Source organism: Dromaius novaehollandiae, chromosome 6, assembly GCF_036370855.1.
Source record: "Dromaius novaehollandiae isolate bDroNov1 chromosome 6, bDroNov1.hap1, whole genome shotgun sequence".
In the NCBI taxonomy this organism is placed as follows: Eukaryota; Metazoa; Chordata; class Aves; order Casuariiformes; family Dromaiidae; genus Dromaius; species Dromaius novaehollandiae.
In genome coordinates this window covers 38,884,469-38,911,219 of record NC_088103.1, presented here as the reverse complement: position 1 = coordinate 38,911,219, position 26,751 = coordinate 38,884,469, and the positions used below count along the sequence as shown (strand labels likewise).

The following is a 26,751-nucleotide window of genomic DNA, read 5'->3' as shown; positions in this document are numbered from 1 at the left end:
CAGAAGCAATAGGAAGAGCATTTTCATATGATTTGCCAGACCACTAACTAGTTTGCTGTGTAAAGACATCACAGGCACTGGGCAAGACTTCAAGGGCTGGTAAATCAGGACAGCTCCATCAAAATCCTTACAGTAATTCTAGCTTACTCTAAGAGAGCATCTGGCCTGCCTAGTCCAAGTCATCAAATGCCAGCTTACTCTTCTAAGTAACTTTTCAACTGAGACTGGAAATCTTGTCTTGACAAAGATGCTGAAGATCATCTGTAATCTCTGTTAAGAAAGGTTTTGAGATGTATTTTGGTTTATTTTCACTTCACCAGATTAAGTGTTAAACAGGCAGATACTCATATAAATTTTTTTAGAAAGGTCTTTACTGGTGTCATGCTCAAGTTTTCCACAAAACAGTCATTTATTTAATTCACACAGTTGTAAATTTGACTTCTGAAAAAAATATGCTTCATTATATTACAGTACTGGTAGGAATAATGCACTGGTGCATAGTGCTTACTATGCACCTCTTTTTTTAAAGAATTTCATAAAAGTGTAGAGCACATTACTTGGAAAAAGCGTGACTATCTACTCATTTATCAGTTTAACCAAATCATTAAATTTGCTTTTTGAGCACTACCAACTCTACAGAGTATGTAAAGAGTAGGAATGTAATATCACTAACATAACTCCAAAATACAAAATCAAGACAATACATAGCTAGAAAGGCACTTCTGGTTTCTATTCAAGTAAGTACTTCCAGTCTTGGCAAATTCCTCATAAATAGAAATTAAACCTAAGCATACATTTATTACTGAGACACACAATTCTAGCAATTCAACATTTCAATTTAAAGTTTTAGAACAAAACCTAATCATTAACTCTCTGTTGGTTCAGAATTTCTGAATCACCAAGCAGACATTTTTCTTTTTGCAAGCAGAAAAACTGCAACAGCACAGTTTCAGGCTGTTCTATCAATTAACTGTCACTTACAAAGAAAAAATCTTTATTACAGTATTTTAATAAGGATTCCTCCAGTTACAGTTTGTCCAGTTTTATAAAGAATTTCATTTTGATTTTTCTATTTTTTACATTTATATGCTATTCAGCTAAACCATCTACAAATATTGATTCTTTACTTATGCACCTTATGCTAGAGTCGTAACTAAGTAAAGTGACTTTCAAACTAAGCACAGAGCAATCAAATTGTCTTCACTAGTAATGCTCACAAAAGGGAACTGAACATATTAGACTAAGAAACACTCTTAAATAGCTACAAATTCAGTCTGTCACTGGACATTCTCATAATATGATGCTCTTAGGAAATTTCCAGGGAAGTCACTATTCCGTGAACCAGTAATTTAGTCGAAGAAAAGATGGAGTCTCATGATTGCTTTTTTCATTTTACAATATGCTTTCTGGTATTGTTTAATTTATTCAGATTGAGACACAGACTTCCCCTCCTTTCTCCCTCACACACCCCCAAGTAAGCATTACACCATGCCCACCCCCATTTTAGCAGTAGGCAGAACATATGAACAGTTATTTAGTCAAAAAGAATAACCTTTACTTGTCAGGTATCTGAATCTCAGATCACTGAAATCTCTCCCTCTTTCCCCAAGATGGAAAAATGGATCAAATATTTCCTAAGCTTAAAAAAAAAACCTCCATGAAACAAAACAACATGCAACTCCATTGATTTCCATCAGAAACTAGAAAGGAACATTGCCAATTTTCTTAGTTTCACATTTGGACTTATTTTTATCCTCTAGAGAGAAAGGTTCTCTGCTTTTCCAATATCAGCATATGCAAGACCAGTGTTTAATGAATGTGAAAACTGAACAGCAAAGACTAACGACCAATATAATTTCCTTTAATCCTACCCTGATCCAATTTGTGATCTCCCTGTCCTTCCTCCTAGCAGCTGATAACACTGGTTCCTAAAATCACATCTTTTATTCTACTCAGCCTATGAAACAGCAAACACTGAAAAGTTTCCACTTGATAGTGATGAAGGACCAAGAGCAATGTAAGATTAAAAAGAAAAATCAGCAACCAAAACATGAATGAAATTAGATGGAAAGTTTTAAGTGTGTGTGTGGGGGGAAATAAATAATCAAAAAACACATAATGGAACACAACAGTTGAACATTACAAAAGAAGAGTTCACAGCATCTCTTGAGTGTACAAAGTAATACGGAAGACAGGTGTAATTTTGGAAGCTTTCTTTGCTTATAGGCATGGCGATATACATCTTCAGCACCCGTAAATCAAGATAGTCACACTAAGGGAAATCAAGACACAGTAATTAGTGTTAGCTGTATGACTGGCCCACAGCATTTGTTTCTTCATTAAAATCCTGCATATCACCCATCCTTCAGAAACCCCAGCTTATACAGTATAAAAAGCCAATATAATTACATTTCTATTATTAAAAAATGTGTTGCACCAGTTTATAATCAAAACTCCCTCCAGCGGCATACAGCCAATGGCATGAGATCAGGGTATTAAAATCTGTTTTCAGAAGTAAAGTTCCTTAGTGAGCATAGAGACTACGCAGGGAATCTGTTTCTTCTCACTGAAGCGTGGATCATCAGACTGTGATTCAAAGTTTGTGGCCACCACATAGTTGACCCGTGTGAGGATCTGCATGATCTCAAGTTGTTTTCCATGTTCATTTAGTATAGAGCACAGAGACTGCACAAACCAAGAGCCTCTTCCAGGATTTCTCCAGGAATAATAACCTTACAGAAAAAAGAGAGGAGAGAGTACAGGAGGTTGCTTTTCCTCTTTCATCTTATTGTCATGTGCTGAAAAGTGGAATGGCAGAGAGGTATGGATTTAGGTGAAAGGTTCTGGGTGAAGGAGTAACTACACACAAACGGAAAGTTTAATTCTCATCACTTGTATAACATAGTCTAATTCATTAAAGCAGAGAATATTGTGTCTTCTTAGCTCTCTGATCCTCACAATACTAAAGTACCATGCTGTATTTTTGCATTTGGGAAAACCTAAGAGGTAAGATTCCATGCTTTTCCTTTCTAGGAATAAACTTTGTGCTGTAGCACTTCCTCTTCCTGCCTTCAACTCACATTCAACATACTCACTGAACCAGGCCTTAGAAGGGCAGGATTCCCAAAACAGCACTGCATCTGCCTTCTGTAATGTCTGCGCCTTCTCACCTGCCAAATCTGGGCTGCCCTTCTGCTGTTCCAGCTATAGCTAGAATAAAAGCGGTGGATACAGGTACCACTCAAGGAATTTATGTGATTTGTCCACCAATGCACAAAGTATCATCAATGAAGGTCCGTCTGTAATACTAGTGGTAGCAGTGCTGCAGTTGTTACGGGTAAGGTATAGACACAAGAAGTTCTGCAGAAATAATATGTTTTATCAGAACAACTATTTTTATATTTCCAACAACAGTTGGAAACAGTGAACTGAAAACTGAAGATATGAGTGGTTACTTTTTTACTCTAATCAAAGAGATTAATCGTCTGTCTCCAAACTCTGTCTACTCTATAATTAAGGAGTTACTTCAGATCATGCTTTTTTATCATTCATCTTCAACAAGTATTTAACATAACTTATTTCCGTTTCTAATAATGACAGCTGTCATACTCAGCTTCACACTCTCTATGTTAACTATGTACCTTATACAAAGTTACTGCTACTGTGACAAGCATTCCTGTACTGTTAGCTCCATAGCACTACAGTGGGAATATTTTCCTTAGAATCTAAGTTCTCATTAAAAGAGTGAAGGGTGCTAACCACGGCACATTCAAATTCTGAACAGTAGTGAAAGTCAATATGGCACTTCTATTTGTATTTTCCCAAAACAAAAATGGTAAGAGTGCTCAGGACAATACAAAACAAATTTTTTAAAAGTTTGAAAAAGTTCTTGATAGAGTGTAATTCTACTTCTTTTTATTTACTTATAAATACCTACGAGCTGAAACTTAACTGTAAAAATGCATGTCTAATTTATGCACACAAATATTGCAAGTAAAAACGACTGCAAATTGTTAGGCCTTCTCCCCCTGCCAACCCCCGCTCCTTTTTTTTTTTTTTTTTTTTTTTTTTTTTACCTGGCACTGTGGAATATGCAAACAGAAAATCTGCTTCTACTGGGATTTTGTATCTAGGATTGGCATCTGTTTCTAGAGTGTCATTTGCAGGTCCAGAGTCAGTCTGTATCCCTTCATCAAATTCAGAGCCTCGGCATGCCTGAAACAGTAGAGAAGACAAAGATAACTTGTTTAATGAGAGGAAGCGAGGTGTTTCACAAAGTAGTAGTCATTAACATTTTTTAATTGACACAGCTTTAAGCAGTACTTTGTGTGAATTAGAAACAGAAAAGTAATGCTTAAAGTCATTTAAGTTGTTTAGTGATAATGTTTATAGAGACCCACGCCTGGCCATGACTAGCTTACCTGTTTTCAAATATGGTCTCTCCTGTATAGTAAAGTGAAGTAGTGGTCTTGCAGGCTCGGGGGATTATCAAGGTACCAAATCAGCATTAACTTAAGTGTACTAGCCAACCTACTCTAAACTATGACCAATTTTTGCTATTCCAGAGTAGTCCTCAGCACTCAGTTATTACATAATGTCTTATGCAATGTAACTTCTGGACATCTTCTTTATAGTGGACTACACATTGTCTTTGGTTCCTGACATTCATTGCCATAGCACTACATTTGAAGTGTACTGCATTTCTAACACTATGGAAAGAAAGAGATTTATGATGTGTAGCATTTTCTATTTCTCTCTTTTATTCCTGTTTTCCTCTCAGTCATGCAGTTTAGCTAAACTATACCCTGGGACCATAGACCAAGCTGTTAAGTTTCAGCCCTTGATCAGTAGTTTTGACTGACAGCTGTTACAGCAATCTGCTGAGTTAAGTTGCCTTTACTAAGATAATTTTTAAGGTAACAATGAACCCATTACAAACTTATGGTCAAAGAAATATCACTTTAGTAGTACAAAGAACCTAAAATAGACTTTGAGGTTGAGGATTAATTGATGTAACTCCCATATATACATAATACTATGATGAAAAAGGGAATTCAGACCCATGGTGTGTTAGTCAATACTGCTTGGAAAAGCTGTCTTTAAAATGCTTAAGTAATATACTATTAATTACATGCTAAAGTAATAATACAACATCAATTTTCAGGCTACTGAGAGAGAGAAAAAAATACTTCTTTTGGTAGAATGCAGTAATTTGTAGAGACAGCCTTTGTTCAGAGAGATCTGGACGCTATTCGTTCTACTGGTACTCACATACTGTCCTCAGCTCTGTGTGGACACAGAGGGAGATTATCTTTCTTCTCTGAACTTGATATATTGCCAACAAGAAAGAGAATCCGTGTACAAAAAAGGTGGATGGAGAAAATTACAATGACAGTATGTTCTTTACATCTATGAATCTTGTATATAAATCACCTTTTAAAAATAAACAAGTTAACTTCTCCCAACACATTTTTTTCACTAAACATCTAGCAAAATGCAATAAATTAACTTATAGGGCCTTTCTAGAACAGACAAACAACATAACATGTTTTTCCCACTGCAGTAGTAATACTCTGTATTTACCTTACGGCTATTACCTGAATGAAAAATAATTTGGGTTTGCCTATGAGGCTTTTACATTTGTCTCCTCTGAAGAGTGCAGTCAGACTCTTGATTGCCATAGGTCCATCCGTGCCGTAGATAAGGCCTTCTTCCCCATGGCTTAGAAGGATACAGGCAAAGCAAGCGGCATCACTGTGATCCTCCTCAGCAGCTACAAATCAAACACTTCTTAGCCCAAAGGAAGCAACATTTTAAATGAAAATTACAATTAGCAAACATATCTTTCAAAGACCAAATTTACTCTGGGTCTCTACTTCAGTGCAAGGCATGAAAAAAGAGCAGATGAAGATGATACAACCCACTTTTCACTAACGTGATGAGCATGTTAAATACATGAACTGCACTCCTCACTTGACTCAGTCTAGCCCACTGGAATAGGCAGGATGGGCCACACTCTTCAGTCTAATATGACAAGAAAAATATACATATATGAATTGATGTTGGTGGAAGAGGTGGGGAATTTAGCCTAATCTATTCAGAAACTGAATCCTTCTACACAGGAAATTGCACTTACAGGGGTCTAAGCGACCTGCTCTAATTCGACCCTCCAGATGTCCTTTGCAACCTAAATTATTCGATGATGCTAAATTATTACCTTTCTTCAGTAATTTTTCCATATCATCACGGCTTCGATCATTGTATGTGCAAACCTCAAAACCTAAGTTTCTAAAACTCTTAGCTATATCTCCAGCATCTTTATCAGTGCCGTTGCGTGTGCCCATTCCTGCCAGAAAACAAATAATACAGTTGATTGCACACAAAACAATTCAAAACAATTCACATGTTCATAGGTAACTTTTTAGGTTTACAATTTATTGACAATGTCATGGTGACATGATTTTAAAACAATCCTTTAATAACTTTCTCAAATAACCTGTTTGCATTCACAGCAAATTGTGAGATTCAGTTTAATGCAAAAAAGGCAAGGTTCAGTGATAATATGCATCTTGTCCTGAAAAGTGCTGCTATACCCCCAGTATCTTGCACCATGGGACTTCTATGGCCCTATCACCTTTTGGCTATGTAATGTAACATACGCAAAAGACATTCCAAGAATAAAGAGTTGAAAGAGTGTTGAGCATCATTATAAATTTCTTTTTTCCAAACACTCATAATATTACCTTTAAAATCCTTACCGAAAACTATGAATTTGAAGCAAAAAATCTGCAGTTACAGCTTCACATAAAACTGAACTTAGTCTGATTTCCTCAGGTATCTTTCTATAGACAAGAAATCCGGCTATGATGCCCACATAAAAGAAACTTCTGTAAATTCTTTGGAGTAAACAGCTTATTTCGTGTGTTTGCACAGTGTGCTGAAAAAAAGGCATTGTGACCTGGCAAAGACCTATAAAGTTGACTATAACACATATTATCCGTCTCCTTCAAAACCATCCACAACTGGAAAGTTAAATTCAGCTATCTCAGGAGTGTGAATAGAGCACAGCAGTGTCTTTTAGCTGATGACAAAGTTCAAATTTTAACAACACAACCTTAAACTTGAGGCAAAGGTTTATTTTGAAGTTGATAGACCCTGCTCTTTAAAACACCGATAAGGATGTGCCTACTGCTAAGAAGATGCCAAGAGCTGCTCTAATATAAGTGTTAAAGAAAAGGTACTTTGTAGCAACAACTATTTTCAAAATAAGAAAAATATATTCATTAAAATTACATGCCTTAGAAATAACAGGCTTGTTGATTAATGAAAGAGTAAAACCTCTAAAGTCTGTAATGAGTATCATTGAAGGAAAAAAGTTACCTGTTTTTTCCTCAAAATTTTTGTTGTTTATAATAATACATTTGCCAACTTTCTTGTAGTCCATATTATACTGGAACGTGGGTGTAACAATTCGATACTGATTACTGAGAGTGGACTTCGGCTGCTCTTCTTCTCCATTCTTCTTTTTTCTATGTGAAGCAAATGAAAATGCTATTAATGGCCGGTCACATGCACTGTGGTTGCTTATCTTAATTCACACTGTTAGGGCTGCCCTATCTAATTGTTCTCCTTTTTTTATGTTTGTGTTCCTTTATTATCCTTATGTCTCTATCTGAAATTTAACTCTTCCATTGAATCTTGTGATTTTCATGCAGCAATTACTGCACGCTATTGTATTCCGATGATGTAAAACCACCGTAGAGTGAACCCCAGCCAATCGCAGTGTATGCGGACCTTGACCTAAATCTCACGGATGAAATAAACTGCTTAAAATTTAGGTCAGGCTGGCAGTATGGTCCTGGACTTAAGTGCTTTTTTACTTTTACTACAAACAGTTAATGGAAGAACAGACAGGGCTTTCTTAGTAGTGATTCCAAGCACAGCAAGAAGATATGCAATTTACCCAATGTCTTGATAGGATTTATTAAATCGTCAGCACCCCTAAATTCTCTGAAAATAAAGAGCGCACTTATAAGTTATTCTACTTATAAAGCTTACATATGTGAATAGGTCATGTGTTAACTTGGTCTGCCAAGAAACAGTCAGAACCTATGCAAACGCTAAATACATTTTTGTATTTAGCAATTAAATGCAATTAAATGCAATTAAAAGAAAAAAAACAGACAAATACTCTCCATTAATATGACTGTGTACTGACCTTTCTGCTATATGAGGGGGTCTTAAATTGGATTAGAAAGAGATGCAGAGGGATAGCATGGACCTTACCAATTTATCCTAAATGAAGTATTAAGCAACCAGACCAACTATAGTCAATATGATTCATCATTTGACACAACTGCAGTACAAGCATGAGGAACTTGGTGATACTTTAGTGCTTGCTTTTAGGGTGGACTTTTTGGTCCAAGCAGATGGCTTCTGATGTTGGTAAGATTTCCTGAAACAGAATTGAAGCCAGTGAGATACTAAAAAGCATCTGATTCAACCCCAGAAATGTAAACAAGTTCTGAAGAAGGCCTGATTAAAAACAACAATAAAGAAAGGGCAGAAGAAAGCATCAGCCCAACATCCTGCTTCCAATAGTATTTATTGCTGATGTCTTAATAGGAAAAAATAACCCCTTCTCTCAGCACAAATAACTGTACTATATAGTTTGTTTTAAATAAAATTTGATTTTTCCCGTAATCTCAGTTTATTTAAGTACTTTCACTATTCTCGCTGACATCTAAGCCTTTCTGGAGAATTACTGAACTACTTGCTTCAATTATAGCCTGTAGACATGAGATTGCTGCCAATCGATTTAAATGTTGTTTAAGAAGAGTATTTTCTTACCTTCCCAATTTAACAATTGCTGTCTTTAGCTCTAAGTGTCCTCTTTTTCAATTACTAAGGGAAAAGACAAATTGGAAACCATAACAAACCTTCTCTAGATTATTCCTCATTTTTATATGCTACTGCGATTCAATTTTAAAAGTCTTCTCTTGAGTAAACTCATGTTCTGCTATAAAAGGCCAAATTAAACAGTTGCACCTGGCAGGTCTACTGTGTACTCTTTTTACATGTAACCAAACTAATATCATCTCCTCTCTTAGTCTTATCATAGAGACTTCAAAATAAGGTTTTGAATGGTCTCCACTTGAGGATTTTATCTGATACTCGGGAAGTACAGTTTCTGCTAGCAAATTGGAAGTATTGGTATTCTCCTCACATACTGCTTCTAGAGTGCTCTGGGAGCAATAATTAAATACGCTTTGCCTCAAGAAAAGACTTTAACCATTTTAAAGAATTATCCATAGCTGTATGATTTTAATATTATATTTGAGTTTCAAAGAGATCTTGGGTTCTCATTTTAACCTAAAAATCCCTCTGGTCCTGTATCACTAGACAGATCTCTGGCAAAAAAAGAGAGAAAAAGAAAATTCAAAACAACAAATAATGACTCAGGTCAATGAAGAGGCTAATTTTCTCAGTCCGCATTGGATTCAAGCTTCTACAGGCTTTTGTTGGCTTCACTGACTTCCTGAACAAGCTCTATGACTAACAGTGGTTGCTACACACCACAGGATAAGGGGTTTTAAGGGGTTTATACACAAATTTCTGTCAATGTCCAACCCAGGAACAGTTCTGAACTCTCAAGACAGATCTACATCAGTGGTATAATATCACATTTACCCTGTCTGCTTTTCTAAAATGCCGAAGGTGAGCTAATTCTAGTTCAGAAGTCATGCAGACATCTTACCGTTCCAGAAACCTGATTGAAAGTATGAGCTGGATTAAGTGGCATAATAATGTAGCCATAAAGCTTATCCTCTGAAACCATTTCACTTCTGACCTCAATTGTGTGTACTCATCCATGCAGAAATATCCAGACTTTAAGGGATGCAGCAACTGCTGGTATTCCCCAAAGCAGGCCAGAAGCTATATGCTGTACAACGTCAAATGTCACAGCCAGCCTCGGCAGGACAGTTACAGCACTCGCGAGTCTATCCTTTATATCTCCCCGTACCTTTCCTGAGGACAACGTGCTTTTGTTCTAATGATTCCTTCCAAGCAGAACAGGCTAATCAGGTACTAAGCAGCCACATTTATTGTAGGTTTATGCCTACAATTTATTTACCAGAAGACAACAAAAGAGTTCCAGAAAACTTCTGGTACCTGTCCAAACTGAATGACTAAGGAAGCAAAGTTGTTGTATATACGTATTTCAGGTCTGCAGTCCAGACAGAAATTGGTTTTTGGAAGTTCTCTTCTCTGTGCCAAAATAGGACAATATGGGAACTGCCTGACTGGACTGGACTGACAGTTTAAGGTTCTATACTAAGGCTTAAACCAGCTAAAATCAGTCCTTGTAATAATGAGCAATAATGTAGTCATTACATAAAAAATTTCCCTTAAGGGCTGATTATTATCAGTGAGAAACTGGTCTGTGACTCAAAGCATGAAGCTTTATAGATAAATTTTTATTTTCTAACATTTAAATTGGGCACGTGCTAACATAAATATTTGCGGCTGTTGTTCTTACTAAGCCTTCTTAAAAAAAAAAAAATTTAAGAGGGTTTCCACAGGTTTATTATGTACTATTAAAAAATCTTGTAAACTATTTGCCCTCTGTTTTATTTCTTTCTGATTGTCTGATATCCAGTGCCTTCTATTTCCCTCTTTCTGGATTAAAACTTGTCCAGACTGAACACAAATTTGTATTTTATGACTGTTCCCTGTTTCTTTAGCTTATAATTATAACTGTGCTGTAATTCCTCACTCCATTAGTGGTGACCTCTAATCTTTTCCTTAGACAGAAATATTCTGCCTATCAGTACTCTCACATATTTCATGTTCTTTCCTTTTGGTCAAGAGTTTAGCAAAACTGAAACTCCACTCTGGCACCCTCATAGAGCTTGCACACTTTCATCCTTACTGTGTCTCTAAATCTAGGCCTTAGGCTTGACAAGGGTATGTCTGGGAATGTGACTTTGTAAAGTCACGCTTTATGACATTTTGTCAGTGTCAACCCTGGGAAAATCATTATTATCAAATTCTCACATTTCAAATATAAAATTAAGCTTTCCCATACTATTTATTATTCTGTTAGTGAACTTTTCAATACCAAAGGCCAAATTCCTCATCACCATGAATGGCTAAAATTCTATCAAAGTCAACGGAGATACATTCAATTGCACCAACAGTAACTCTGATCATGACTGTCTAGAGGACTGCTAGCTAACATCATAAACTTCCTTTTCTGTTCCACTGTGAGTAAATTATAATTTCAATGTGTAAGACTATCAGGATTTAAGGGTTTAAAAGGCTAAAAATGCCACTGTTAACATTTAAATATATTTAAAGATTATTTTCAGTAAGAAAATAAAAATCTTGACAATTTTACTGAAAGCAGAGTCTCTTAGCAACAGTAATTTCTTCTCCTTTGGCTTCCTCTCTATTGGCATCTCACTGCACTTTCCTTTTCTGCTGTATATTGGTATTCCATGTTAATGTAATAAAAAGCAGTGTACAGTACATTGGCTTCCCTGGGTGTTCTAGTTTCTTACCACATCTCTCAGCTGCTACACCCAGCTCCTGGGCTCAGGTCCACGAGCCCTCCAGGGCTCCAAGCAATTCAGTGAGAACTGTCTGCTTAAGTTCAAGCGTGTCATGATACACTTCCATGGGAGATCTTCAGTTTGCATATGTTTATCACCTTGAATGCCATATATTCTAAACATTACCTAATGTTTACAGGGAAACATTACAGGGAAAGACAGCATATTATAAGAAGAGCTTAGCTGTGCAGTCTAGCAGTGCTGAGCTTTGGGCAAGGTGTAAAGGCCAGTGCCCGCAACAAACCTTTGCTCTAGAAAAGCTGGCTTGCCATAAGGATAAGGCCTCTCCTTGCTACAGTGCCAGTGTAATGCAGGGGAAATTCTCAAGTGAGAAGAGTGGCTAAAAGGGAAAATTCAGAAGAAGAAAATGCAATCTCTAGGGTAGAAACCGTTACAGCAATCCATTTACTACACCTGAACATTACCAGTGATTAAAAAGAGACTGATAGTAACCCACAGACTATAGAGCTCTTCTGAAAGCATGAGTTTCTTTGCCTTATAAGCCATCTAACCCAAACTTTTTTTCCTCCTAAGTGGAAGCTAATGTGCTAAATCAAAAAGAATTCTAAAAATGTTATTATATGGGCATACCTGGGCTTTGGAAGCAGGTATATTCCCTCTCACCCCCAGGAACGTTAGGGACTTTTGTGGCTATACTGAAAAATGTAAGTAGTTTAAAAAAAAAGAATCTACAATTAAAATACTATACAATTTAAGGAAGTCACCATTTAGAAGAGTGTGGAAAAGGTTAAGCTGATTACATTAATTTCTAGTTAAAGTATACACATAGAGAGAGAACTCTCTTAACTGACTTACTCTTGCTATGTGAAGTTAAATAACTCGGAAAAGTTTAACTGGATAAGGAATATTTCAGAATGTTGCGATTGTTTTTATTCTGGCATGTTTCTTTAATATAACGTGTAATGATACATCATTTTAATGACTGATAACACGGTTCTGTTAAAAAGAAAATTTGTTTCTCTTAAAAACCACGCTGTTCTTACAGAACACAAATTATCCCAGTATCCTTTTATGAGTCCCCATGCCTTTTGGCATTGGAGAACAGTTTTATTCTCGTTCCAGCCAGGACTTCAGCCTTTCTGTTCAGTCCAGGCAAGAAGACTGTAGCAGTGATAAAACAACAAAGTCTATGGGACAACTTTTCTCAGCCAATCCATCAAAATCCATTAGAACTTTCATACACTTAATGATGTGGAATTGAACTGGTATCTTACAATTGCAATGATCTATTACTAGTCACTGAGATGTCCTCCTAATGACTCTGATGTTTGAAGACCTTTTAAAAATCTGAATAAATTCTCCATTGTTATGATACTGTGTAGTAAGCATACAGGAAAATACATTAGTTTTAAGATCTCTGGAGAAATTTGTGTAGCTGATTTTATTTATTTTATTAGCTGATTTGTGTTCCTGATTTTATTACTATGTAGATAGTATTGTTCCATGCTTCTCTCTTTGTCTAAAATAAAATACAATTCCTTCCATTATTACATGTACAGTATAGATGATATTTGTCACTGCAGATCATCACAAGTTCTATATTTACTTTCCTGGAGAAAAATCCTGGATTGGAACTTTTTAACAAGTAAATATAGGATAGAGAGGAAATAGCGAAAATGCAAACTCGATTGTGCTTGAATTCACAAAGCATCATCAAGTTATGTATAACAAAGTTGATCGTGCTTGAGATCAACTCAGAGTTATTCTTCCAAAAGAAGTGAACAACAGGAAACAATTCATAAATTAGACAAATCAAGGTTCACAATTTGGTTCTACATTTCTACATTAGTTTCAGTAATTAATGGTCTATTCACAGGTCTGTCACTTTCTGATGATCATGCATTACTAGGTCTTACTCTTACATAACCTTCTTTCCAAACTGCCAGCTTTAATACTTTTATCCAGTCTAATTTCACCATATTTAGTACACCTGTAATTACTGTACACTCTCCTCTCTTTGAATTTCTTGTTCTTGAAACCTATTGGCAATAACAAGCACAAGACACTTGTTAAACCTGACTAGAGCTTTTTTAGATCTTAAGTTCTTTAAGGCAGACTCTTTGTTCTTTGTCAGATCCGCTTTGGTAAAGTGACATACAGATTTAGAGCAGCATGCAAATAACAGATTATCCTGTTCCTTTTCCTGTTAATGTTGCATCAGGTTGGCAGAGCAGCAAAATTTCTGGACAAGGATAATGTGTCTCTACTTGAATTGACTGTCTTTTAAAAAAATGGATAATTCTTTACTTTTAATAATCAGAAAGCAGAAATTATATGGGATAAGGACTAAGTATTAACCATAAAGGCTATCAATAACACAGTATATTTTATAATAAAATACATATAAACATATAAAAGCACATATGTATATAAAAATGTATATGTGTATAAACACATGCATATATACACACACATATATGGCTAATACCAAATACTAATACGGTATTATACTGCATTTGATGATGTGATGCTGGGTCAAATGCATAAGAAGGCTACATGCTGGAGTACAGAGTAAAACCTACTATAAACACTAAGATGAACCACAGCAGAAGATGTTGGCCTTTGACAGATCCGAGTTCTGTTTTCATCTTTGTCTCTGAATCAATTTATGACCTTGTCAATTCAACCATGTCTCTACTTCTCAGTTTTCCCTGAAGTATAATGGGAATGATTGTTTAAAACCTCATTCTTTGAACTCCCATAGGTATACAATATGGTGTTTATTGATATTATGCAGAAATTTTCTCATCTAACAGCTACTTAAGGATTTTAACTGTTCAGTTCCAACTTTGTGATGGGACTCTGAGCTGGCCATGGTTTTAAGCAGGATTTGCTTAGACCTTCTCTTATAGCGAGCTCCTAAAGAATACCAGAAGGCTCTCCATGTCAAAAAGACAGAACGAAAACTAAAATAATTGATTTTTTAGATAGAGAAAGCTCAAAGTGAACTAGCTAGACAAGGCAGAAATCCAAAGGCTTGTGCATAACTCTCTCCTAGGGCGGGTCCTTGCTTCCAGTCATCTCACACAGTGACTTTCTGAGTTGCAGCAAACACTGCTGGGCCCCCTCTGATGGCAAGGGGACACCTTCCATCCCTGCCGAGGCTGCGGCTCCTTCCCACGGCCCTGCAGGCTGCATGCAGGAGCTTCCAGGTCCTGGGCTGCGACTGCCCCATGCACCTGGGCTGCGACTGCCCCATGCACCTGCCAACCACACACTACAGGCTCTCAAACCTTTTCTCTTGAAACATACTGCAAGGGCAGATGCGATTTCTATTTCTTTTCAGACAGTTAACACCTTACAAACTACTCTCTTGAAAGAGCTTAAAACTATTTGTAAAACAAGTAAGAAAATAAATACAGTCCCTCACAATCCCTTTTTAACAAAAGTTACTCGAGTTTCTAATTTATGTGCCGGTAGGTAAACTGAATAGCAGCTTAACAGTTCAAATAACTGCCTCGTGATGAGTCTTCAATAATGCAGGAAAAAGTTCAAGTAAATATTACATACTTTCAATTTCCCTACAGCAATCTATTAGCTGACAATTTTGAGATGACTGCTGACTTTGGTAGACTAGCACTACAAAATAACCAGTCCTTAGAGAAAGCTATTTCCAAATATGCTCCAGAGAAATAACAAAGGAAAATAAAAGAAATTTCTAATATTAACATCAGAATCTTCTGAATATAATAGAAATTCTTCATTTAGAAGAAAAAAAGAAAAGGGGTCCTACGCAACTGAACAAAAAAATTTCCCCGAAAGTATCTAGATATTATTTCACCTATATTGCTTACTATGGCTTATTTTGGTCTTACACAAAAGGCATGAAAACTGTCAGCAGTGATTTAGAAAGCAGTAACACAACGTAAGCAATACAACACAAAACAATAACATAAAAGCATAAAAATCAGCCAGGCAGTCCTAGATTTCTGATCCCTTTAGTGGTCCTGTTTTCCCTGTTAATGAAATTTTAAATGACGGTGAAAATGCCAAACTGGTAACACTGGAGTCTAAGGTTTATATTTTCCAGTGACGCATATAAACCTGGGCATTGTCTGCTTCTCCATATACCACTGTGCCCAAGCGTCTAAACCTTGTGCTTATCCCAACACCACACGTCCTCATGAACCCACCCAACTCTACCCCCAGCAGCAGGCTTACTGAAAGCAATGGGACTAATCATGCAGTGAAACAAAGCCTGTTTATAAGTGTTTTCAGGATCAAGGCCATAATGAATATTTAGGTACCAGCTTCTTTTTAAATGCGCCATTCAGTTCATGATTTATTAAGGACATCTTTGGAAGACTCTCAGCTCACTAATGAAGGCCAGTTTTAAAGTCACCAGTGGAAAAGACTTTTGCTCAAATGAAACTCAAGCCAGGAAGTTAATGAAGACCACACTCTTTTCTTCGCAAACTCACACCCCCAAGCCTTCCTTATAACTTTACAGACTAATCTTAGGCTTAATTTTGAAAGAAAAGTATTGCTGAAACAGTCTTAAAAAAGAGATGAGGTAAGCAGTGGAAATTATTGCCTTGAGCTTATAAACTACTCTACATTCAAATGCATTAGAATAAAAACACATAAATGGCTGGTGGCTGGAAACAAGACTCAAGATTAAATTTTACAGAATCAAAGATAATAGGGCTGTGAGAGATCTCAGGAATCATTAATACGTTTCTCTGCCCAAGGCAGGATTGGGTTCATTCATCCAATAAAAGAGTAACATTTTAATAAGCTACTTGTGTTCTTATTATGCCTTCTGTAGCAGTATTGTTACAGATTTTGCAGAAAATTCTCAAAGTAAAATGCTTCATTTTGTAAGAAATCCTGCCATTTTTCTAAGTTTCTTGTAGCATGCTATATCACCTCCCACAACAGAACACGTCAAAAAATATTTATTAAGATTATATGTTAACTATGCTTTCCTCAGTTAATCTCATGCAAACTATTAAATAAAAAGAAAATATGTGATTGATTCTGTGGGAGGGATACATTGTACTGCTCACATTTAGAGCCATATAGTTGTGCTCAGCATGTAGAACTGAATTTGAATGCTGCTACTGCTGTTGAGTAACTTTGGAAAAGTAATTCCACGTTTTTGGGTCTTAAGTTTTCCATTATAAAATGGAGCGCAAACAGACCTATCTCATAAAGCAATTGCAGCTTTCATGGCTTCTTTATACAGGGACTTTAGTATGCCATAACCTAGAGAATGAATTTAATATCCATTATTTTATCCTTAGCAATCACACATTTGTAAAATCTTTAGGTCCAGAGTGCATGGGTAGCTTACTGCCACGTTCCTGGTGGAAATGACTGCCTGAGATAAAGGCAGTTGTGCGCTATGGAGGTTAATAGTGGATCTTAGCGCAGAACCACTAGTATACTATAAATTCCTATTTACAATTATTGCACATTAGCTTCCCTGAAGAGATAAACCCTTAATGCCTGTACAGGATTATTTAATGTCAACTGCAAAATGGACAGCACTCCACAGAATATGATATTTCCCCGAAGTATATAATAGCCTTAAAGGTCTCTGGGACCTTGGTTAAACAATCAGGATACCATAGCTTACCAAGTTGCAGCTACTTGGCAGAATTACAGTACTGTGCATGCTCCACATCATTTGAAAGCACAATGTAAAATGTATTAGCTTTAGCCACAGCAAGGCCTGATCTACTGCAAGGATGGCTTAGCTGAACATACTTTGTTTTGCAACTGCAACAGTCCAGGAGGTGTACAAAATCAGTTGGTGTTTGGCAACATGCTAAACTGCAATAACATATTCATCTGTGTGTGAGTATACCTTTTGCTTGCTCTTTTACAAAATGAGCCACAAAACCTTATTCAATAATTTCTACAATCTTGTAGCTTGTTTAATCTACAGAACATCTTTTAGAATTATACCCATTTTTTTAAAGATGTCATGTCCTAAATAAAATGTTATGTGGTTAAATGCCCTCACTACTAAAAATCTGCCTGACAGAATTTATTTGGTATAAGCTTTCACTGTGTTGGATCTGTTTCTGAACTTTTATTTAGAAAAATGCTTCCCATCTCCTAATCTCCTCCGTCACATATATACTTGTATACCACAGTCAAATCACCTTTCAATTTTAGTTAGAGAAAATAAATAGATTACATATTAAATTCCTCATTATAAGACATTTTTTAAATTCTGAATTACTGTTCCAGCTTTTTTGCCTCATTTTAATTTCAGACCCTTCCCCAATAGGTGCGAGAATCTTCACTAGGAGCTTGGAAGACAGAGAACACCGTCTGGGACAACCGCCCCAGCTGGAAACACGCCGCGTAGAGAAAGCAGTTGAGGTATTTGAAAAAGCAAGTCTTAGAGTATAACTCCTGGCATACCTTGTACATTATATACACGCCCTTGGAATTTTGTTAGTTATATCTAAATATGTCTTCCTGTCCTTTTGAACTAAGCGCTATGGCCTGAACACAATCCAAAATCAAAACTGTGGCTGCAATTTTATTCATTACGTATGAATGAAACAGATGAAGCACAGTGGTGGCTCAGCCAGCTTCATTTTGTAAAAAAAAGTTATCAGAAACAGCCTACTATGTCTAATATTGTGTCCACAGTTAACAGGAGAGAGAGAGAGAGAGCGCGAGCGAGCAAGCAAGCCAGGCAGCAATTTCTTAGTCTTTAGGCACTTGACATTGCAAGACTGATTTACAGCCTACACAACAATTTTGTGGCCTAACATGTGCAGTTAAGAAGACCAAAATGGAGTAAGCTCTAGACTCTCAAACCTTGATTTGTAATTTGTCTTCAGGTTCCTAAAGATTTTTCTGCATGATATCTGCGGTGCAAGATTCTCAGTCTGTTATGCAACACGGTATTCAAATAACATTCAAAAGGTTAAGTTTTATAAATAAAAGATAATGCATACTGTTGCTTGCTGAAAGGCTTTCTGCTCATTTCTACAAAACCTGCACATACATGCTTTCCATTCTGGAAATTGAAATCTTGTGGGATTGTATCCTAGATAGTATAATGTACATTGGCAATTCCCATTTATGCCATAAAATAAAAGAGAAAGCTCCTCTTATCTATCTATCACAGGTACTAACAACGATTAACCAGCATATTTCCATCTGGACAGCATGGAAAATAACTCAAAATAAAGCAAAACCTCAAAAACTACTATTTCTCAGAGAACATTCTGGCTAGGATTAGCAATTGCAAAATGCCAATAGAGTTATAATTAGCTCGATATAAGCTAAACTCTTTTAGGACATTCATTCATGAGACTTCCAAAAAGGTGGCAGAGGAGGAAGGAGATACATCACATTCTACAGTACCTTGGCTCATCATCAAATGGCACTCCACACTGCATCTGAAAATAGCTTCACCTTATGTTCAAGAGCAAGCGTAATCCTCTTTACTAATGCTAGGAGCCCACCATGCTCAGGGCTACATTGGAGAGTGAAATAGGATGCTCTGTGTTCAGGCCCAAAGATTCGCCTGTGTCAGCAGTGGGTCACGCTGGACTTTTCTGTGGGGTTATTCAACCCTTCACAGCTATCGCCCTGCAAGCTGAGGTCATGCAGGCCTGATGCACCTTTGCTGACAAGCAGAAAACACTCCCATCACTCTGATTCTGCACTGCCCCAGTACGAGAGTGCAGGAAAATACAGCGGCTCGTAAGGTGGGAGGTGAGATAGCAAACTTTACCTTTTAATACATCTTTCTCCCTTCTCTCGGAACCTTATCCACCATCACTACAATATTTACACAATGAACATTAAAAAAAAAAGCAAACTAGCATACACAGTTTACAAAATCCCTCCTGTACTCTAATTCATCAAACTGTTTCTTATATATTTACCTTGCACATTTTTATTTATTATAAATTGGGATTCACTTGTTGTTAGTTGCTTAAAAAATTAAAATTACACTGTATAATATCTTTCCTCCCTATTTTGAACAACAACAACAATACAGAGTTTATTGCAATGAAGGAGATAAATTACCACAATAAAAAGGAATTCTGATTCTTGACTTGCTACTGTGATTGCTACAAATATAGCTCAAGGATAACTCAATGTTTGCTATACTTCACATGAGAAAGTCTCTATGGAGTCTAGAAATAAATACTTGCTGCAAATTAATGACTTCTTACACTTTAGACTAAATGCAAGTTCAAGGTACTTGGGTATTTTCCTTATAGCACATTCAGTAAGTTTCCAAGAGGAAAGTACAAGCACTGACCACAAATTTAACTAGTTGTTATTCAAATACTCCTACAGTGTTCCCTAGAGGTTGGGTTCTAGATCTAACAAAAACTACAAAAACAAAAAATAAAAGAAACCACTAGCTTAAAAGAGACTAATGCAAATGAAACATCTGTTATACTATGTTAAAATCTCTTGTATTGTCTTTGTAGGAATAAACATTGGCAGCGCAAACTATGGATGCCTGAATCTATTGTTTCTGAAGTTACACGTTCAGCGCTTTAAGGGGAATATACACCGGTATTTAGCTTGTGTAACGCAGAACCCACGAACTCCAAACAAAATTAATTTGATATTGTGCTAGACTTTGAAGTCAGGATTTGAAGTTAGTAAACTTCAAAGTCAGGATGCTTCGAAGTTACTTAAAACAAACAAACAAAAGACATGATTATCCCTTTACAGGATAAACCAAGGCATGGAGTACTTACAGCCATAAAGGAAACCAGAGGCTGAACCAAGCGTTCAGTTCAGACCTCTGAGTTTCAGCCCAGAGCATACCTTCAGTTAATGAAATATTCATCAGCTGTTCTCCGCTGCAGACTAACTTGGCTATTTTTATTCTATTTAATCTAAGGATAAAGAGATACTTTTCTTACCAATGTTTATTTTTAAAAGATCTGTAATATTCGGTGGCTGAAAAACCTGTTACAGAACTCTAAAAGTTATGTTGAAACAGATGAGGTATCACTGAAGGCATCATTTGGCTTAGAACATGGAGATTTCAAGGCAGGAACAGCTGACTAACACAGCGCTTCACAGGCACCTGCTGCTAGCAGTGGTAACTTTTCTACAGATAAAACAATTCATTTACAAGATCAGGCCGTGTTTCCAAATGGCCCAAACAATATTAAATGGGTAACTCTGGAAAATGTATGCAGATGTGAGGGGAAAAAAACATACACTCTGTGAAACTATTCTTCCACCAGCTCTACCTGTGAAATACCTTCCTACAAACCAGATAAAAAGAAACTGCTGGCAATCAAAACTGGGTGGAGAATAACTCCCAAAGGATGGAAGAACAACAAAAGAGTAAGGCTGACACAAAGTCAGTTTTCCAGTCTTGTTACAGCCCCAAAGCTGTCATTATAACTGGTTATTAATCTGTATCAGGGATTTTCCTGAAGGGATTCAGATCTCACTGAATTAGGTGATCTACCAACTTAACAACCTACCAGCATCATAAGGGTTATACAGATAAAAACATTTTCATGCAAATATGTTTAAAACCCATCAAGAGAAGTTCAGCCCTCTTCTTCCTTCCCATATACAAAGGGATGTTTTAAGGCTGACTGTCAAAAGTAAGTATTTCTTCTTTGAAAGATAAGGCCATTTAGAGAAATACAGCTATACTGAGATATGCATCATGAAATTAAATTATACTACTTTAGTAACGTCTGCGCTTTCCCTAGTTTGATGCTCTAAAACCTCAAAAAACACCATACATATGAAAAAAAGCCCTGTTTACCTGCAAACCTTTTTGATCTAAACACTAATTTGCAAAGCTTGGGCATTTAATTGGCAGATATCATAACTATTGAACTACGGAAGACCAGATACGCACCAATATTTTGGGCAGACTTTCAAATTAATTAAAATGAAGTCTCAAATTTTATATTGGTCTGACTTGGCAGAAATAAATACTTCAGAGATATTTTGTTGCTTTGCACTGTTAAACGGCTGATGTACTCTTGGTGACTATGGGTCGCTATACCCTGCAAGTCTCTCAAATTCCTCACTGAAGTTTTGTTACAAATCATCTGATGTTTGTGAATTAAAGCCACTACAGAAGCATAAAGAGTTTCAATGATAACCAGATATTTGTAAGAATTTTTAAATATAGTTTTGAATGCTGTTTTATGCTTCCAAATGGAAAGAGGAATATTGAATGAAAAACAGACAGCAGGGCTAACGTAGAAAAAGGATAAAAGCAACCAACAGGCAAATGGTTATATACAATTAAATTAGAAAATAATTGGTATCTAGATACTAACACTCACCCTCTACTGCATTTTTCTTCACTGAAGGTTACAAACAGTCATGATTGTTGATAGAGCAAATGCTAGTCTACTAAACATTAGTAATTTTCAGACATTTTTAAAAAAAACTTACATTATGAGTATGAGAAATCCTAGCTCTATTTAATACCATGGAACCAGAATTTTTTTCTATTTCATGATGTTATCGGGATGCTAAAATGTATCTGGCTACCATGTTTCTTAGCTCCCAATGGATTGCCCCAATGAAAGACAAAAGACACAAAATAAAGATACTAAATAATCCTGTGGGGAAATGCAACTATTCTTAAAGATAATTCCTGAAATAATATTACAGGACCACATAGAGAACAGAAAAGAAAAAGTTCTATGGGTTTGTTTCTAATCATCACACAAAGAATTAAAATACACATTTCAAATCATCAGTCCAATCTTCTTTTATCCGTGACATTTACAGCTGTGCTGTGCTCAGGCTTGCCAGACAGTATCCTGCTATTTCTGCTTTCTGAAGCACAATGTTTTGCTAAACTGCAACGCCGGGTAACTTCTCCACTACAGTAACCTTCTTCTGTAGTAAACAAAAGTGATACTAGTCTGCCATCTAGTGGCTAAAATACCCTAAAACAAACAAAGGCAAATGTTAATTCAAAACTTACTTCTTCAAACACTTCTCCTCCCAAACACCTTTTACCCACCAAAATTAAGTAAGTATTAGTACTTTTTCCAAGAGAAGGAAACATACAGAAGAGAATTCCCTAAACCGTGGTGCAGAGAGAAGAGCCTGCCCACGCCGTGGCTCATCCTGAGCCCCAGGGCCTCCTCGGTAAGGCCGGCTCACGGACTTCTCGGAGCGAAGCATGCTGTAGGGAAGAAGATTTTCACTCATTTCCGTTTACTGCCCTTGCTACATAAGTCTCCAGTCACGGCCAGACAAGAATGAATTGGAGTGGTGAAACAGCTGGAAGTAGCTGGCCTTTCTGCATGGCTCCGAATTCGTTTCTCAATGTTTTGTTCTTTTTGACATTAAAATTAATGTCCCAATTTAACGATACGAGTCAACTGTTCTCCTATGAGCCTACATATGTACTTAAGTGATAATAAATGAAATACACTGTATGATTTCCTTGAAAGTATTGCCCAGCTGGTAAATACTGGTTTGCTAAAACAAATCCACGGAACATAAAATTATAGTTATATAAAGCTTTCTAGACACCTTTTTTACAAGTATTAATTTCATGTTACTGAAGTGGAGCAGACACAGAGCCACAGAGGTTCCAGCTAAAAGTAGGGGCTTGTAATAAGCATTAACAGAACAAGCAAAAGAAACTGGATGCAGAATATATTCTCACAGAAACCTTCTTGCACCAAAGATTTTAACATCGATATCCCTATGAACTTTCCTTCCATGAATTCATCTAATCTCTTTTGAGCTCATCTAAACTCTTGACATCTACATTGTTTTATGGGTTTAAGTTCTACACCAGCATTTTGCCTACATAAAAAATACATCTTTCTGGTTGTTTTAAATCTACTGCATGAACATGTCATTGGATGTTCCGTAGTTTTTATGTGAAGCACAATGAACAATTGTTCTCTATTCACCTTCTCCCCGAGACTCATGATTTTAGACCTCTATCTTATCCCCTCTTCTTTTATCCTTTCACATTCCTTCCATGTTTTTCTCCAGCCAAAGAGTTTTAGTTTCTATAAGACAAAGACTTTGTCAGTGTGCTTGGATTTTTAAGGCTTTCTCTGTGAACCAGCTCATCCCTCTTTACACAATCACTTTCTTCAAAAGTCCCTGATAGATTTTTCAGACTTTTCTTCTACAAAATGTTGAATCTTCTCACTTATTTCATATTTATTTTTCTTTATTTAATCCAAGTGATTTTTACTTCTAAAGAAAAATGTTTTAAATTTGCATATTCAAGGGGTTCCCAAAAGATGAATGCTATTTGAACTTTCTTATTTAAAAAAAAAAAAAGCGATAGAAATGCTGATTCTTGTCCTTCCTTCAGGAAGGATTAACTGTGAGTAACATAATTTAGTATTAGTGTACCACCTCATATAAAGAAGACCAATTCAGATATTAAAACACAAGTTTTATAAGTTTTAGAAGACATATTGGAAAAATACTTTGCAAGAGTTAGAAACAAATGTTGTCTTCTCTATTTTGTATCATGTGAATATGTAAGAATTAATACACATCACAAAGCATGTTTTAGAAATGTGAACATAAGAGATGAGAAAAGTTAAGTGATTTTGCCTAACAGAACATCAAAAGTCTTCTGTAAAAGAAGTGAAGCTGTGTTAGTCCTAGATTTGTTACCCTCATTAGATTCTTTTATAATAAGCAGCAGAAATAAAATTATATTCTCCATGCAATTTCTTTGAATTAGATTGTTCATTTGAATATGAATATCTAACAGTAAAAAAAAAAACTATGTAAATATAAGTCTTTGTAATAAACACCTGTAATAAAGCCTCTCTAAAACCAAGAAGTTCACAACCTGAAATAGTAATTTCTCATATTCAACAGCAAATTTTACATGTCTGCTTTTCATCTTTTGTACTTTCAATCACATTTATCTACTGTTTTCAGAAGTACAGACAAGCAAACCACAGTTCTTGCTACCTATATATTTAATGAAAGTAAGATTATGCTTCAGTAAGACTACTTACTCCTTAAAATGAAAGGCTTTTAATTTATTCTGTAACAGGTTACCCCTCTAGACTTAGTAAAGCTTCTTTATGCTACAACCTAGATGGCACATTCAGGCTTTAAACTAACTTAAATAGTCAGCAGGGGATTCCAATAAGCAGAAGATTAGCTGAGCTGAATGCAGTAAAACAGATAATTAATGGCATATTTAATTCCAAGCTCCACCAAAGGGCAATGTTTAAGATGAGGGGCTACAGCTGATGCTAAATGAACTTAGTGGTCTCTTGACTACCAAATAAAGCTGCTGGGTCTTTAGGTCTCTGTAAGTTAGAGCAGCTTGATGGCTGCTCAGCTTTAGGGTACAGATCAGATATATTAAACCTATAAAACAGCCTCCCTATCTAGACCCATCTGTGATGTTGTGGACATGGCAAACTGAGCACCAAAATCCCGTTAGAGAGGTAATATCATAGCTGATACAATAACAACTGGAATAAAAGTAGTAACTTACTTTATGAAAATTGAGAATCTGCTACTTCTGTCTGGTTTTGCATCAACTACATCACCTTGATCTTCATCATCTTTGTTCTGAGTGGAGCAATCAACATGCTGGTCTTCTGACATCTACAGGTAAGAGCACAAGAATGTAAGTGTTCCTCAGTGAACACTATTATTTTAGAATTACTCCTATAAACCAAACAGATTTTCAGCCCTGCATTAATGTGACACTGCATATGATCAGCTGTAGCTATATTACTTTGTGGCAGTTACCAAAAAATGACCCTTTTAATACCAAAATGCAGGTAAGAACAAAGGTAGAAGTCATCTTATAATGAAAGATCTTTTGAATAATTCCCAGAAGATTTTTCATGGTTTGGAGAAAAAAAAAAAAAAAAAAGTGTGCTGGAAAGAAAGCAAGGACAACTAACACCAAAATATTTGGAACTGCAGTCCTATCCAATACTGAAACATCCAGAAAGCTCTCATGCTTTCATTTGCATATACACATTCAAATAAGCATAAGAAAAAACACAGTAGTGTGATTCATGGATGGAATCTTAGATGGAGACTTAGTTCTTAATTTCTCTCTTTTATCTATATTCACCCTTAATAAGAATTTTATATCCTTCTAATGATGAATTAATACATGCATATGGTCTTTAGGAAAAGCAAAGAGTTGTGAAGTCCTTCTTGGAAATTAAAAGGCATTTTCATGACATCATGCTGCCCCTTATGCAAATTGCTATATTTCAGCAATATTTTCCCTGCCTCAGCGAGGCGCAGGGGAGACGGGACCGCGGGACCCACCGTCCCAGGCTGCGGGGTGCCCCCTCGCCTAGCTTCAGCTGCTCCCCTTCCCCATGCTTAGGCAGGCTCAGCTTGCTCATATATTATATTTAACGTGGAGGAGTACACCTTTACACCTAGCTTGAAAACTGCCCTGTTGAACTTTTAACAGATTAAGGACTCTCAGTTTGTCGTCGACAGGTGAAGAATATGCAATGCACGCGGTGTGGGCGCCGCAGTAACGGTCAGTAGTAGTCACCTGAGCCCAGGTTTGGGACACCAAGAAAAAATGTGTTTTTTTAGCCTCGGGAGATTTTTGAGTCCCGCGATAATACCGGCAGCTCCTGAAAGCCAGAGGCTAAACCTGATGCTGACAAACACACACGTTCGTCAGCGACCCTTAAGACCCCAGGATCCGGGAAGCGTGGGGCCCCGGCGCGCTGGGGCGGCCCAGAGGCGCGGGGGGCCGGGGCTGCCGCGGGCACGGCCACGCGCGCAGCAAACGAGCGTTAAAACCGCTCTGGGAGGACGGTGCGCAGGCGGTGCCGGCCGCCTCGAGGGCCGCGGGGGCAGCGCTTTCCCGCCACGGCGCCGCAGGCGCACGGGCACCGCCGCAGAGGCCCCGGCGGCAACCCGCAGCGGGGCGCGGGGGGCGGGCAGGGGGGCGGGCAGCGGGCGCCTCGGCCCGCGGCGGGCGGGAGGGCGGGGAGGGCCGCGGCCCGGCACCGAGGGGCAGCGCGCGCAGGGCCGGGGAAGGGGCTTGCCTGGCCTGGCCTGGCCTTGGCGCGGCGCTCCGGCGCGGCAGAAGCAAAACCGAAAGTGGCGGCGCCGGGTCGGGCCTGTCTCGTCCCGCCCCGCCCCGTCCCGCCCCGCCCCGCAGGACCCGGCCCCGGCTCCGCCGCCT

At 37.3% G+C, this 26,751-nt stretch overlaps 1 protein-coding gene across 3 annotated transcripts; it reads right to left on the bottom strand.

Annotated features, from left to right (window-relative positions):
• Positions 1-349: 349 nt before the first annotated feature.
• CASP7 (caspase 7) lies at positions 350-26,713 on the bottom strand. 3 transcript variants are annotated; one of them, XM_064514242.1, is made up of 7 exons: positions 26,612-26,713; positions 25,072-25,184; positions 7,381-7,529; positions 6,218-6,346; positions 5,598-5,773; positions 4,077-4,215; positions 350-2,732 (listed from the first exon to the last, which is right to left on the bottom strand). In XM_064514242.1, exons 2-7 carry the CDS (start codon positions 25,182-25,184, stop codon positions 2,509-2,511), a joined length of 930 nt encoding a protein of 309 aa, XP_064370312.1. In that variant the 5' UTR covers positions 26,612-26,713; the 3' UTR covers positions 350-2,508. The 3 variants fall into 3 exon arrangements, with proteins under 3 accessions (XP_064370312.1, XP_025973310.1, XP_025973312.1); XM_026117525.2 differs by lacking the exon at positions 26,612-26,713 and adding an exon at positions 26,107-26,125; XM_026117527.2 differs by lacking the exons at positions 25,072-25,184; positions 26,612-26,713 and adding an exon at positions 8,851-8,868.
• Positions 26,714-26,751: the final 38 nt, after the last annotated feature.